This window comes from Notolepis coatsorum, assembly GCF_963971535.1.
Source record: "Notolepis coatsorum genome assembly, chromosome: 2".
Classification (NCBI taxonomy): Eukaryota; Metazoa; Chordata; class Actinopteri; order Aulopiformes; family Paralepididae; genus Notolepis; species Notolepis coatsorum.
The window spans coordinates 127,264,340-127,275,603 of NC_140166.1; the positions used below are offsets into that span (position 1 = coordinate 127,264,340).

The 11,264-nt window shown below is 43.4% G+C and overlaps 1 protein-coding gene across 1 annotated transcript in view; it reads left to right on the forward strand.

Moving 5' to 3' along the window:
- megf8 (multiple EGF-like-domains 8) overlaps positions 1-10,836 on the forward strand; it is a 129,005-nt gene extending 118,169 nt beyond the window's left edge. Inside the window, exons 42-44 of the mRNA XM_084308713.1 lie at positions 5,279-5,409; positions 6,916-7,045; positions 7,458-10,836. Of these exons, the coding sequence (XP_084164839.1) occupies positions 5,279-5,409; positions 6,916-7,045; positions 7,458-8,951 (1,755 nt within the window). The 3' untranslated portion in view covers positions 8,952-10,836. The remainder of the gene's footprint in view (positions 1-5,278; positions 5,410-6,915; positions 7,046-7,457) is intronic.
- Positions 10,837-11,264: the final 428 nt, after the last annotated feature.

Genomic DNA, 11,264 nt, shown 5'->3' on the forward strand with positions numbered 1-11,264 from the left:
ATAACAGGGTGATTCTACACAACTACTATAGTTTGGTAACATTACAGACCAGGAGAAGAAATCTCTGATCAGGATTGTGCGTCTCGCACGCAAGACAATCGGGGGTTAGCCTGCCAGCTCTAGACTAGATCTATGGCGCCAGGCTGCTTTCCCGTGCCTCTGGCATTATCAACGACCCCTCTGGTCACCCAGCCGCAGGCCTCTTTGTCATATGTTTTTACATATTTTTTCTGTACTGTTTCTACTCTACTCCTGTATTGGATTAGTTGTAGACACACAGTGTTTGCTCTGTACCTGTATCCCAATGCGGATTTGTCCATACATGGCAAATACAATAGTTGACTCTGACATTTCTTATATTTATGTTTTCACTTTCTATTAAACTGTGACACAGATATCATTTTCCTCTGCTTTAACATACCAACCTATGTACCCCCCTTCTTACACATCCCTTATATAAATCTATGCTGGATTAGGATTCTTGAACCAAACAGGTCTTTTCAGGACCGACAACAGAATTTGTAAGTTATTGACATGATTCTATAGGCTTATCAGTTCTAAAACTCTATTGTCGGGTGGGTCCTGTGGGATCCCCTGTTTGACTATTCACAGTCCTCCTCCTCTTCTACAACTGAGACTCCAGCATGCAAGCTCCGAGCCAAAACTCTCCACTCTGTGCCTATCAACCCTCTGGTCTGGCTCAGAGCTACAGTACGACAATAATCTGTACAGGGCCACTCTAATCATTTCCCCCAGATCTGTACAGGGACACTTCCTAATAGTTCCCACAGACTATATCTTTTCCAGGGCCACTCCCTAAACTAGGTTTTACAGTCTAAAAATTACAATAACAATCAGGCTACCATGATTAGCCTTAATTATTGCAACACGTGATCAGCCTGTTATACGCCTTATGCTCAGAGCCGTGCTCAAAAGATCACAGAATGACTAATGACTGTCTCAACATCTACACTCTTTCTCCTAGTGACTCTCAACTAGGGTTGCAATTAGTTCTCTGTTTCACAAATATGACCCTCAGACATCCCACTGCCAGCTATAGATCCGCCATAGATAGATGCCTCGACTTATACAGTGAATACAGTTTTTGGGGGGAAAAACACAACTTGGAATTTATTTATTTATTTATAATTGACAAAACACACAGTGTCATGTCACATGATAGTCTAATTATCTCAATCTGCCCACTTATTTCATGTGTTGGGTACAATGATTATACATACAATTAATCAAATGACCATAATATAAATCAACTATTTGCATGTAATGAGATTAGAGGACACTTCTGGAGGGTAGCTGATCCATACGTTTGACCAATTTATACAACCTGCTATTTGAAATCTCCTGTGTCATCACCTCTCATTGCATGGTCGATGGTTGTTTTGGTTCGTTGTTTTCGTTTGTTGGAAAAGGAAAGAAAGAAAAAAAGGAATAACAAAAACAATGATTAATTCATTTCACTTTGAATCACAAATATATCTTCTTAACTCTGAGAAGCCTTCCAGAACTTGAAAAAGAACTTTGACATGTACTGTATTGTCTGTCTGTAACTTGGTGCATTCGAAAAGTCACAGACCTCGTGGCCCCCACTTTTGTGAGTTGTGAGGCTCCGCCCTCTAGATCTTGTCTGTTTGTTTTTAGAAACTCAGCTCACTTGAGATCCGCCTCCGTCCCTCACACACCTACTGCCTCGCTCTCTCTTACATCCGCGCGCACAGCCTTATGGCTTCGAAAAAAAGAAGAAAAAAAGGGAATTCCAAAAATAAAACAATCACTAAAACACACAGAGTCAACTCGTTACCTCTGTCAAAATACAGATCTGACTCCTTTCCTCTGTCCAGGGCTAGATTCTCACAAGATCTCCCCAGAGGAAAAGTACTTAATCACTTAAATCACTTAAAAACCCAGAGTCAACGTGTTACCTCTGCACAAAGCGCTCTTGTTTCACAAATAAACAACGAACTGTCTCTTCCAACAGCGTGACTCCTGTTTCACAAATAAACAACGAACTGTCTCTTCCAACAGCTCTTCTAAACCACAGTCTGTCTCAGCCTCATCAACAAGACACCGTATACAAATAACTCAGTCTTTTCAACAAGACACTCAGCCTCCTCAAAGAGACAACTTATATAAACAACTCAGTCTAATCAACAAGACACTCAGCCTCCTCAAAGAGACAACTCAGCCTCCTCAAAGAGACAACTTATATAAACAACTCGGTCTCATCAACAAGACACTCAGCCTCCTCAAAGAGACAACTCAGCCTCCTCAAAGAGACAACTTATATAAACAACTCAGTCTCATCAACAAGACACTCAGCCTCCTCAAAGAGACAACTCAGCCTCCTCAAAGAGACAACTTATATAAACAACTCAGTCTCATCAACAAGACACTCAGCCTCCTCAAAGAGACAACTCAGCCTCCTCAAAGAGACAACTTATATAAACAACTCAGTCTCATCAACAAGACACTCAGCCTCCCCAAAGAGACAACTCAGCCTCCTCAAAGAGACAACTTATATAAACAACTCAGTCTCATCAACAAGACACTCAGCCTCCCCAAAGAGACAACTCAGCCTCCTCAAAGAGACAACTCACACAACAGCCTGTATCACACTACAGCTTTTTCCTTAAACCAAATAAAACACAACTATAACACTTGTCTGTGTCTCTTTGAACCAACCAGCCCCTGTAGCACAAACAACAACACATTTTGTCTGACAAGCAACTTTTGTTCAAAAGATAAAACCATGTAGTTTCAAGAAAATCAACTGTCTCTTTGAACCAACCAGCCCCTGTAGCACAAACAACAACACATTTTGTCTGACAAGCAACTTTTGTTCAAAAGATAAAACCATGATTTCATGCTCTTTTTACAACCATAATACTCGTCTGTGTCTGCATGCAGTTTTTTGGAGAGTCACAGACTCTCTTCCTGCTCTCCCACACAATTGAAAAACAGCTGTTGGCCCTATGCCCAGTCACCTCACAGTCCCACTTCCTGCATTTCTGTAACTATAATAGGGTCATAATGCTTGGTATATTTCATATCACTGATTCCACAGATAATTACTGTCCAACAACAAAAAAACAGAAAAAGAAAACATTTCTAGCCTTTTAGAAAGAAAGAAAGAAAAAAGAAAAGAACACAGCATTTAATTATTCACAATTGAATCCAGTCTCCCATCTCAATTTTTCTTAGGTTATTTTGAAAAAACATCTTTCCAGTATCGGTCCGTCAGACAAAAACACAGCATTTTAAAGTAAATTTAGAGAAATCTCACCTTCTGTTTGTTTATTTTTGCTAGCCGCTGTCTTTTTTGTCTCACGGTCTCGAGTCCTTCAAGTGCTAATTCAACCTTCGTGGTCGCCAATATATAGAAGATAAGAGCTGTCTGTTTATAGCTCATTGTTTAAAGGAGACGTCAGAACACAGGACTCAATTGTAACAGCCGTGGAGGACAAAGGTTTATTGCAGTGATCACCGAACAACACAACCCAGAAAATCCTAATGTCCAAAACTAGCATCTTGTCTTTTATAGAAAATATTACACATAACCTACGTCAGACATGCGTCAGACTTACGTGTTTAAGTTGTTTACCAAAATGGGCGCAAAATGTGTGCAAATGACTTTATGCTGGTGTGAGTGTGTGTGAGTTCATGTGTGTGTGCGTGCGTGTATATGTGCGTGCGTGTAAAGGTGTGTGTGCTAGCGCTACTGTTATGTAATATCCTTCTATTGTAGTTATCAAATCCAAATGAGACGGACTGTCTCCTATTAGTGATTGCACAACAGTTCACACAACAGGGTCCATTTACTTAAATATAGCATAGTTCATAATTATAGCCCTACAGTATTATAGTATCCTATAGGCCTCCCTCCGTTCCTACATATAGCTGATCAGAGGCTTACCGGCATATGGTGCAAAAGACCGTATGTCAACATGTGTGTATGTGTCTGTGTGTGTGGCTTACTGACGCCTAATGTCTAAAGGCCCCCTTACATAACCGCTCTAAATCGGGGTATCTGTGTGTCCACGTGTATAAAGTGTATGTGTGTATGTGTGTGTGTGTGTTACTGGCGCCTAACGTCTCTCTCTGATGTTTCCTGTTAATTACATAACTGATGGGTGTGCGTGTCTATGTGTGTGTATGTATGTGTGTGTGTATGTGTGTGTGAGTATGTGAGTGTACACATGTGTGTAAGGGTCATTATGATCGGAGCTCCCTGGCGCCTGTCCTTGGCCGCTTCCTGTCTTTTCCTGCACTTCCTACCTTGCTCTCATTGCTTAGTTAGTGAGAGCAACATTTATGAAGACACAGTACACCATCTAAATACAGCAAATATATTACCTATATATATAAGCATTTAAAGTGTATTCTCCACCACACTTTCTGGGGTCGCTGGTTTTGTCCCGTGAGCAGGAACCTGTCATTTGAGTCAACAGCATTTTCTCGATTATCAGTTTATTGTTAGGAGCTGTCTCTTATCCTCCATGTTTGCCATGTTTTCAGTCATTGAACCACAAGAGGGTCATATTTAATGGCACGGCCTCTTCTCTTTCAGTCGCTCCTTCAAGTCATGCACGAATACATATAATCGTATAATATATAAACATATAATCATCTAATAATCTGTGCCAAAGTCTAAAGATTCTAAATTGAGTCCTGTTTTTAGTAATATAAAGTGAGATTTCTGACCCTTGAAGTTCTTAAGTTCATTAGCAATTCTGATGGGGATGTAATGAATTTGAAGAAGAAAGTATGTTCAATACAGTGTATCGAGATTTAAAACTATATCGGCGATTCTTCTCTCGTTCTCTTCCTTGGGTCTAATTATTCTCTCAGTTTAACTTGTGGTATGGTACGGCTACCCTATTAGCATAATGTTAGGCCTCATTTTCATTGTTTACGACTTTGAGATAAAAATAATAAAAAAAATCTGAGCCAAACCAAGCTGTGCAGTGTGTGTATATGTATGTGTATTACAACTTATAATTGGATCATCTAAAAATCTAATTGAGTCGTGACCTTAAAATCGAAAATCGTATAGACTGAAATGTTATCATTACACCACTACATTCTGACATTCATTTTTCACTAAAAACGTATAATCACAAAATAAATGTATATATATTTTTTTTTAAATCCAATGTATTCCCACTGAGATTCCTGTATAAATATAAATACGTTGTCCTATTTCTTGCCTTGCTCAACCCTTTCTCTGTGGCTCTGGTCAACTTTTATTGGCTCCCATCAGATTCAGAACTGGGTGTCGGAGGGTCCGACGGAGGAGAACGCGGTTTGCGTGAGTTGCCAGAACAACAGTGTGGGTGACAAGTGTGAGAGCTGTCTCAGTGGCTACTTCCTGCTCCAAGCCAAGTGTGACAAGTAAGTTGAAGTGTCTTCCCTTCATTTATCTAAGTTCTGGTGATCGGAAAGCGCGATAGTCTTTACCCTTCTCTCTGCATTGTTTGCATTTTCAGGTGTTCGGTTCTATGAAGGAAAACGCAGACGAGGTGGTCTGAATCAAACAAACTGGGGTGTTTATTCCATTCTTACTAAAACATATCTATGAATCAAACAAGTACAGGGTCTTCATGGTATATCTAATCGTCTCTTTGGTGGTGGAGCAGTTGGTCCCGTTCTGATCGGCGGATGCCGTCCGACTCGTTTCTCCAGTGGTGGTGCTGTTGGTCTCGGGTTGTCCAGACAACACGAGGCACTCTTGGTGGTGGCTGGTTGCCAAGGCAACCTTGGTCTCCGTGATTCTCCAAGCTGGGAGCGCTTGATTTCGTCTAGGCTCGGTGGAGTCTGGCTCCCCTGCTGCAAGGCGATCTTCTATCATCGTCTGTGTCAGATGAATTTTTTTTTTTTTTTTTTTATTATTATCATGTAATCTTTGGCGGGCCGGTCCCGCCAGTTGAATAGCCCTGCCATATGGTAACTCGTAATTGCCTTATTAAATGTTTCCATCCTACTGATGGTTTGTCTGTTCTCTTAGTAATAACCTTTCCTTTAACCTTATTTTAGCTTAAACCTTAATTTACTACCTATGTCTTATTATTTGGTTCACTTGTTGTCAACTTTTCAGGCTTGCTAACCTATTATCTAATGTGATTTTGTATGACAGTTTACTTGTAGTTAAGTATGCTAGGCATTAATTCTAGAATGTATTTAACTCTATTTGGTTTTTCTAGTGTCCAATGTTAATCATGTTTGATACCTAACTGAATGTTTCTGAAACTCCCTTGCTTCTAAACTAACCTTTAGTATTTTTATATGATACTTGTATTGTTTAATTTTCTATACTCTGAAGCCTAATCTCTGACCAGCTGCCGTAGCCTGGATTTACCCTCCAGTCCTTAAGGGCCCAACGGCTGGTCAGCTATTGTCTACAAGACCTCTGCGCTTTGACCCTTTTAACCTCTACAATCTCTGAGCCTTCAAATTCTAGGTTTCATCATCCTACAGAATGTATCCCCCCCGAGCTGATCCTGTTGATGCCTGTTTTAAAGATAATACCTGACTCTCTAGTCTCCTACCAAATGGGTTCGATCGTGGGGGAGGATTATTCTCCTTTAGGCCTGGTGCCAGCTGACACCATGTCTCCCGGAGCCCCTGTGGCCCCTCTGCCAAATGCCTTACAATTTTCCACCAGTATTTCCGTCTAGTATAATTTTGTACAGTTTTCATTGATATTTTACATGTTTCATCTAGATAATATACGACAAAGTGATGGTGGTCTTTAGTGTAGGGGGGCTTTTACAGTCTACAACAACGCTTAGTCGCCGACTGTGAAACCGAGCTAGAGTTTTTTACCCAAAACGTTTTGGATACATTGGGGGAAGCAAGATAATAGAAGATGAATGGCTCTTCTGACCTGCTTCTCGACAGGTGTCAGTGTAACGGCCATGCGGACACCTGTAACGAGCACGACGGCACGGGCTGTCCCTGTCAGAACAACACGGAGACCTCCAACTGCCTCGCCAGCCAGACCGACCGCAAAGACTGCTACAGACAACAGGTATATATGCACAAAGTTCAAGTTTTGTTTTATTTGTCACATATAAGACGCATGTACATTATAGTGAAATGCTTGGTTCTGTATGACCCTCCTGAGATTGTGCATCATACAGTAGAAAGATTTAAGAATATAGACCAAACACTATACAAGATATACAATATACAAAGCTAAAATGTGCAAAAAACTAAGTGCAATAATGAGGTAGAAGACAGAGAGGCAGCTGAACAGCGCAGCGCCATCTTGGATAATTTTTTTAAACTAACCCATACCATCAAATGTGTATTGTGTGATTGAACTATTGGGCTCCTGTATTCTCAGAATTTAGCAATGCGGTAATCCGGTATCTACTCCTTTATATTTACCGTATGTTCTCTCTCTCTCGCTCTCTCTCTCTCTTACAAACACCCCCTAGTGCGCCAAGTGCAAAGACTCTTTCAACGGCACTCCGGTGAACGGGCGCCAGTGCTACCGCCAGTTCAACGTGGACAGCGAGTACTGCTTCGACCCCACGTCCCAGACCAACTGCTTCCACGACCCCAGCCTCCGCAATCTGCCCAAGGGGCGCACCGTCTTCTTCGCCGCCCAGCCCAAGTTCACCAACGTGGACATCCGCGTCACCATCGACGTTACGTTCGGCTGGGTGGAGGTGTACGTGTCCAACTCTCACGACACCTTCATCGTGGACGTCGACCGCCACACGGGAATCCACACCGTCAAGATCGAGGATGAGTCGTCGGCGGCTCGGAGCGGGGCGGATAAGGACTCGCCCCCCTCCCCTATAAAGGTGTTGGCCAACGCCTCGTCCAGTCTCGGGGGTCCCGTGCTCACCAGCAACCCCCTGCAGCTGCAAGCTAAGCCCCCGGGGGCGGAGAGGGAGGTGAGGGAGGAGCGCGCCCAGGGGCTCATCTCCTACATCACCGTGTGGAAACCACAGACGGTGCTGGTCGTCCGCGACGTTCGAGACCGCGTGGTCATCACCTTCCCCCACGAGGTCCACTCCCTGAAGTCCAGCCGCTTCTACATCGCCCTGCGGGGGCTGGGCACCGCGGAGGAGCAGGGCGAGTCCCAGGGCCTGCTGTTCCTGCGCCAGGACCAGGCCCACATCGACCTCTTTGTCTTCTTCTCCGTCTTCTTCTCCTGCTTCTTCCTCTTCCTGTCCGTCTGCGTCCTCCTCTGGAAGGTGAAGCAGTTCCTGGACTTCCGCCGGGAGCAGCGCCGCCACATCCAGGAGATGACCAAGATGGCGTCCAGGCCCTTCGCCAAGCTCACAGTCTACCTGGAGCCCGAGGAGCCGCAGCTCATCTACCTGCCGTCGGCGGGCGGAGGGGTGGGGGGCGGCAGCACCGTGTCCCTGGCCCATGCCCGCACCGGCAAGCTGGGGGGAGTGGTGGCGGGCCAGAGGGGCAGGGCGGGGGCCGTCTCCTACAAGCACGACCCGGGCTCCGGACCCGCCTCCCACCATCACCACCACCTCGCCCTGGGCACGGGGGGCAACGGCGGGCAGCACCTGCCCCTGCACTACCTGAACACCCACCACTACGCCGGCACCACCACCGGCACTCCCACCTCGCACCACCACCCGTCCACGCACGGCGGCTACCAGCACTTCTGCCGCTCGGACCCCTTCCTCTCCCAGCTCATGGGCTTCTCCTACTCCTCCTTCAAGGTGGGACCCATCACCCTGGAGCCCACGGACGACGGCATGGCGGGCGTGGCCACCGTGCTCATCCAGCTGCCCGGGGGCATCCTGGCCCCCAACCGCGCCTGCCTGGGGTCGGCGCTGGTCACCTTACGCCAGAACCTGCAAGAGTACTGTGGCCACGGCACTGGAGGAGGGCACCCGGGGGGGGGCGGGGGGCGCAAGGGGCTGCTGGGTCACCAACACCTCACCACTATGGCCATGTAGGAACAACTGTAAGAGACAGGATACATGTCAGGAATTTGAAAGAGAAAGTTTGCAAGTCAAAGCAAAAAAAGGCCAAAAATTCTATAAACATTTCTTGCAAGAAGCCAGTGGAGGTTAGTGTTATGAACAGACCTGTACATACACTGTATGATTAACTGAGTGTTTTACTGTCTTATGTATTGCTATATTTCAATGCTTCACATTGACCAAGCCCAGCTATCTCTGGAATGCACTACAACTGCTATACGTATCAGCTCAACAATGTCACAACCCCCACCCCCCCCCCCCCCGGTCTGTGTACACTAAAGAGGTATGAGGAGCGCACTGGACGGCCAGTCACACAGAGACTTCAGCTGGACTGTCTTGTTTTGCGATGACCAACCAACGGAGGTGGTGAAGGAGACCCCTGTGTACTTTGGAACCGACATGTGCTTTATACCCCACAGAAAAAAGTGACAATCAAACTTGCCATTGAGAACAAGTGGCCGTAGGATCGGTCCACCCTAATGTGCAAGATTTGATTCGTCAGTGTAGGAGAAATGAGCAAAGTGAAACTTGTTTGTCAGATGGTTTTATATCATAGTAAATATGAGTGATGATAATCGTAACTTAATATATGGCAGGCTTCTAAGCTACATGTCTATGTTGAACTGACTTAAAGCCCCGGAGTCTTTTTTTTCTTTTGCATATTCATTCATATGCCCTGTTACATGGTTAATGTTGTATTTGTGTTTCTTCTCATCTGCCTTCACTTCTTATTGCCTTTTGTCTGTGAGTCAACAGGCTTTACACTTAACTCCTGTGTTCTGTACTATATGGTGCAGCTCACGGAAGACTGAATACACCTAACATTTCACATTTTGGTACACAACCTTTTTTTTGTTGGTAAAAGATGAAGGATAAGTTGCTTTGATATCCGTCTTCAGTTGCTGTTGCTATTATGATTTGACAGCCTAAACACAGGCTCCGTGCATTTGTCATTGAACTCACAAGAATGAAGGTCTCATGTATCATTTTTTAGCATTTAATTAAAAAATTTCTTGGAAGTGTAATCTATGTTGGCATTTGGCTACTTCCGCTGGACTGCTTTGTCTCTAAGCAGATCTTCTGCTTGGATGATTGTACTAGCCAATCATACAGTTTGATAAGGTCGATGATTGTACTAGCCAATCAGAGCTACAGTTTGATAATGATTATAAAAGAAAAAACATATTTTTAATTGGTCATGTAACAAAAGTCAATTGGATAAAAAGCTATATGGCGATTGTGTCAAATATATTGATATTACATTGATAACAGAAAGGGACAATATGTGTGGAAACTTTTCTCCTGGTGAGAGATGTATGAAAGAAAAGAAATCACATTGCGGGAATAATTATCAGTATTTTCATTTTCAAGGGGTTTGTGTTACTTTTTCTGTTATGGTTGTTTTTCTTTGTTTTTGCACTGTATGGAGGCAATGGGCTCCGTAACTCATGTGAATCACTAGGAGAGAGCTCCCCTTGGTGGATGGATGACATACAATGTCGTGAAAAAAATATAAGAACGGTGCTACTGGATTCCTCATCAAAGAAAACAAATTACAATATTCTATTGAACAGAATATTCAACACTTATAAAGCAGAATAAAGCTAAGTTAAATTGATAATGTAACTGTCACACACTATTTATAAACAGACTTCCACAAAAGAGCATTAATATACCATTTTGTCTTGTATATTTCTTTTAGTTCGTTTTTTTAACACCTTTTCTTATTTTTGTACATACCTTTCTTTTACAGTTTGTTTTTGTTTTCAAATAAGGGAACAGTGTACAGAAGATGGTTGTGTATGACTGAAGATTCTCTGTTCTGATGAGTTGGCGACAATAAAGTCTGTGAAAGAGATTTCTTGTGTTTTCCTGGAGGGATGAGGGTGTTACTACACTACATGAGCAAAGCCATCCTGCGGTGTCACTGAAGAGGTTAGTTTGCTATCTCGAACTGCAATGTACCAAGCTTTGATTGATTGATTGAAAACTTTAACAGATTGCAGAATGGGTACCATACAGTACGGCTCAATATAAAAATTGTTAAGGGGATGCAGACCAGAGAAAATCTTTCGTCTTGTTTACATCAGGGTCCCCCATTTTCAATTCACCAAGACATTTATGACATACTACAGTACTGTTTCATCCAGACATTTATGACATACAAGCAGGGGTGTAAAGTACTTGAGTAATTGTACTTCGTTACAATACTTAAGTACTGTTTTGGGGGATTTGTACTTTACTCAAGTATTATTAGGTTTGTATATTACATTTCAGAGAAAAAAA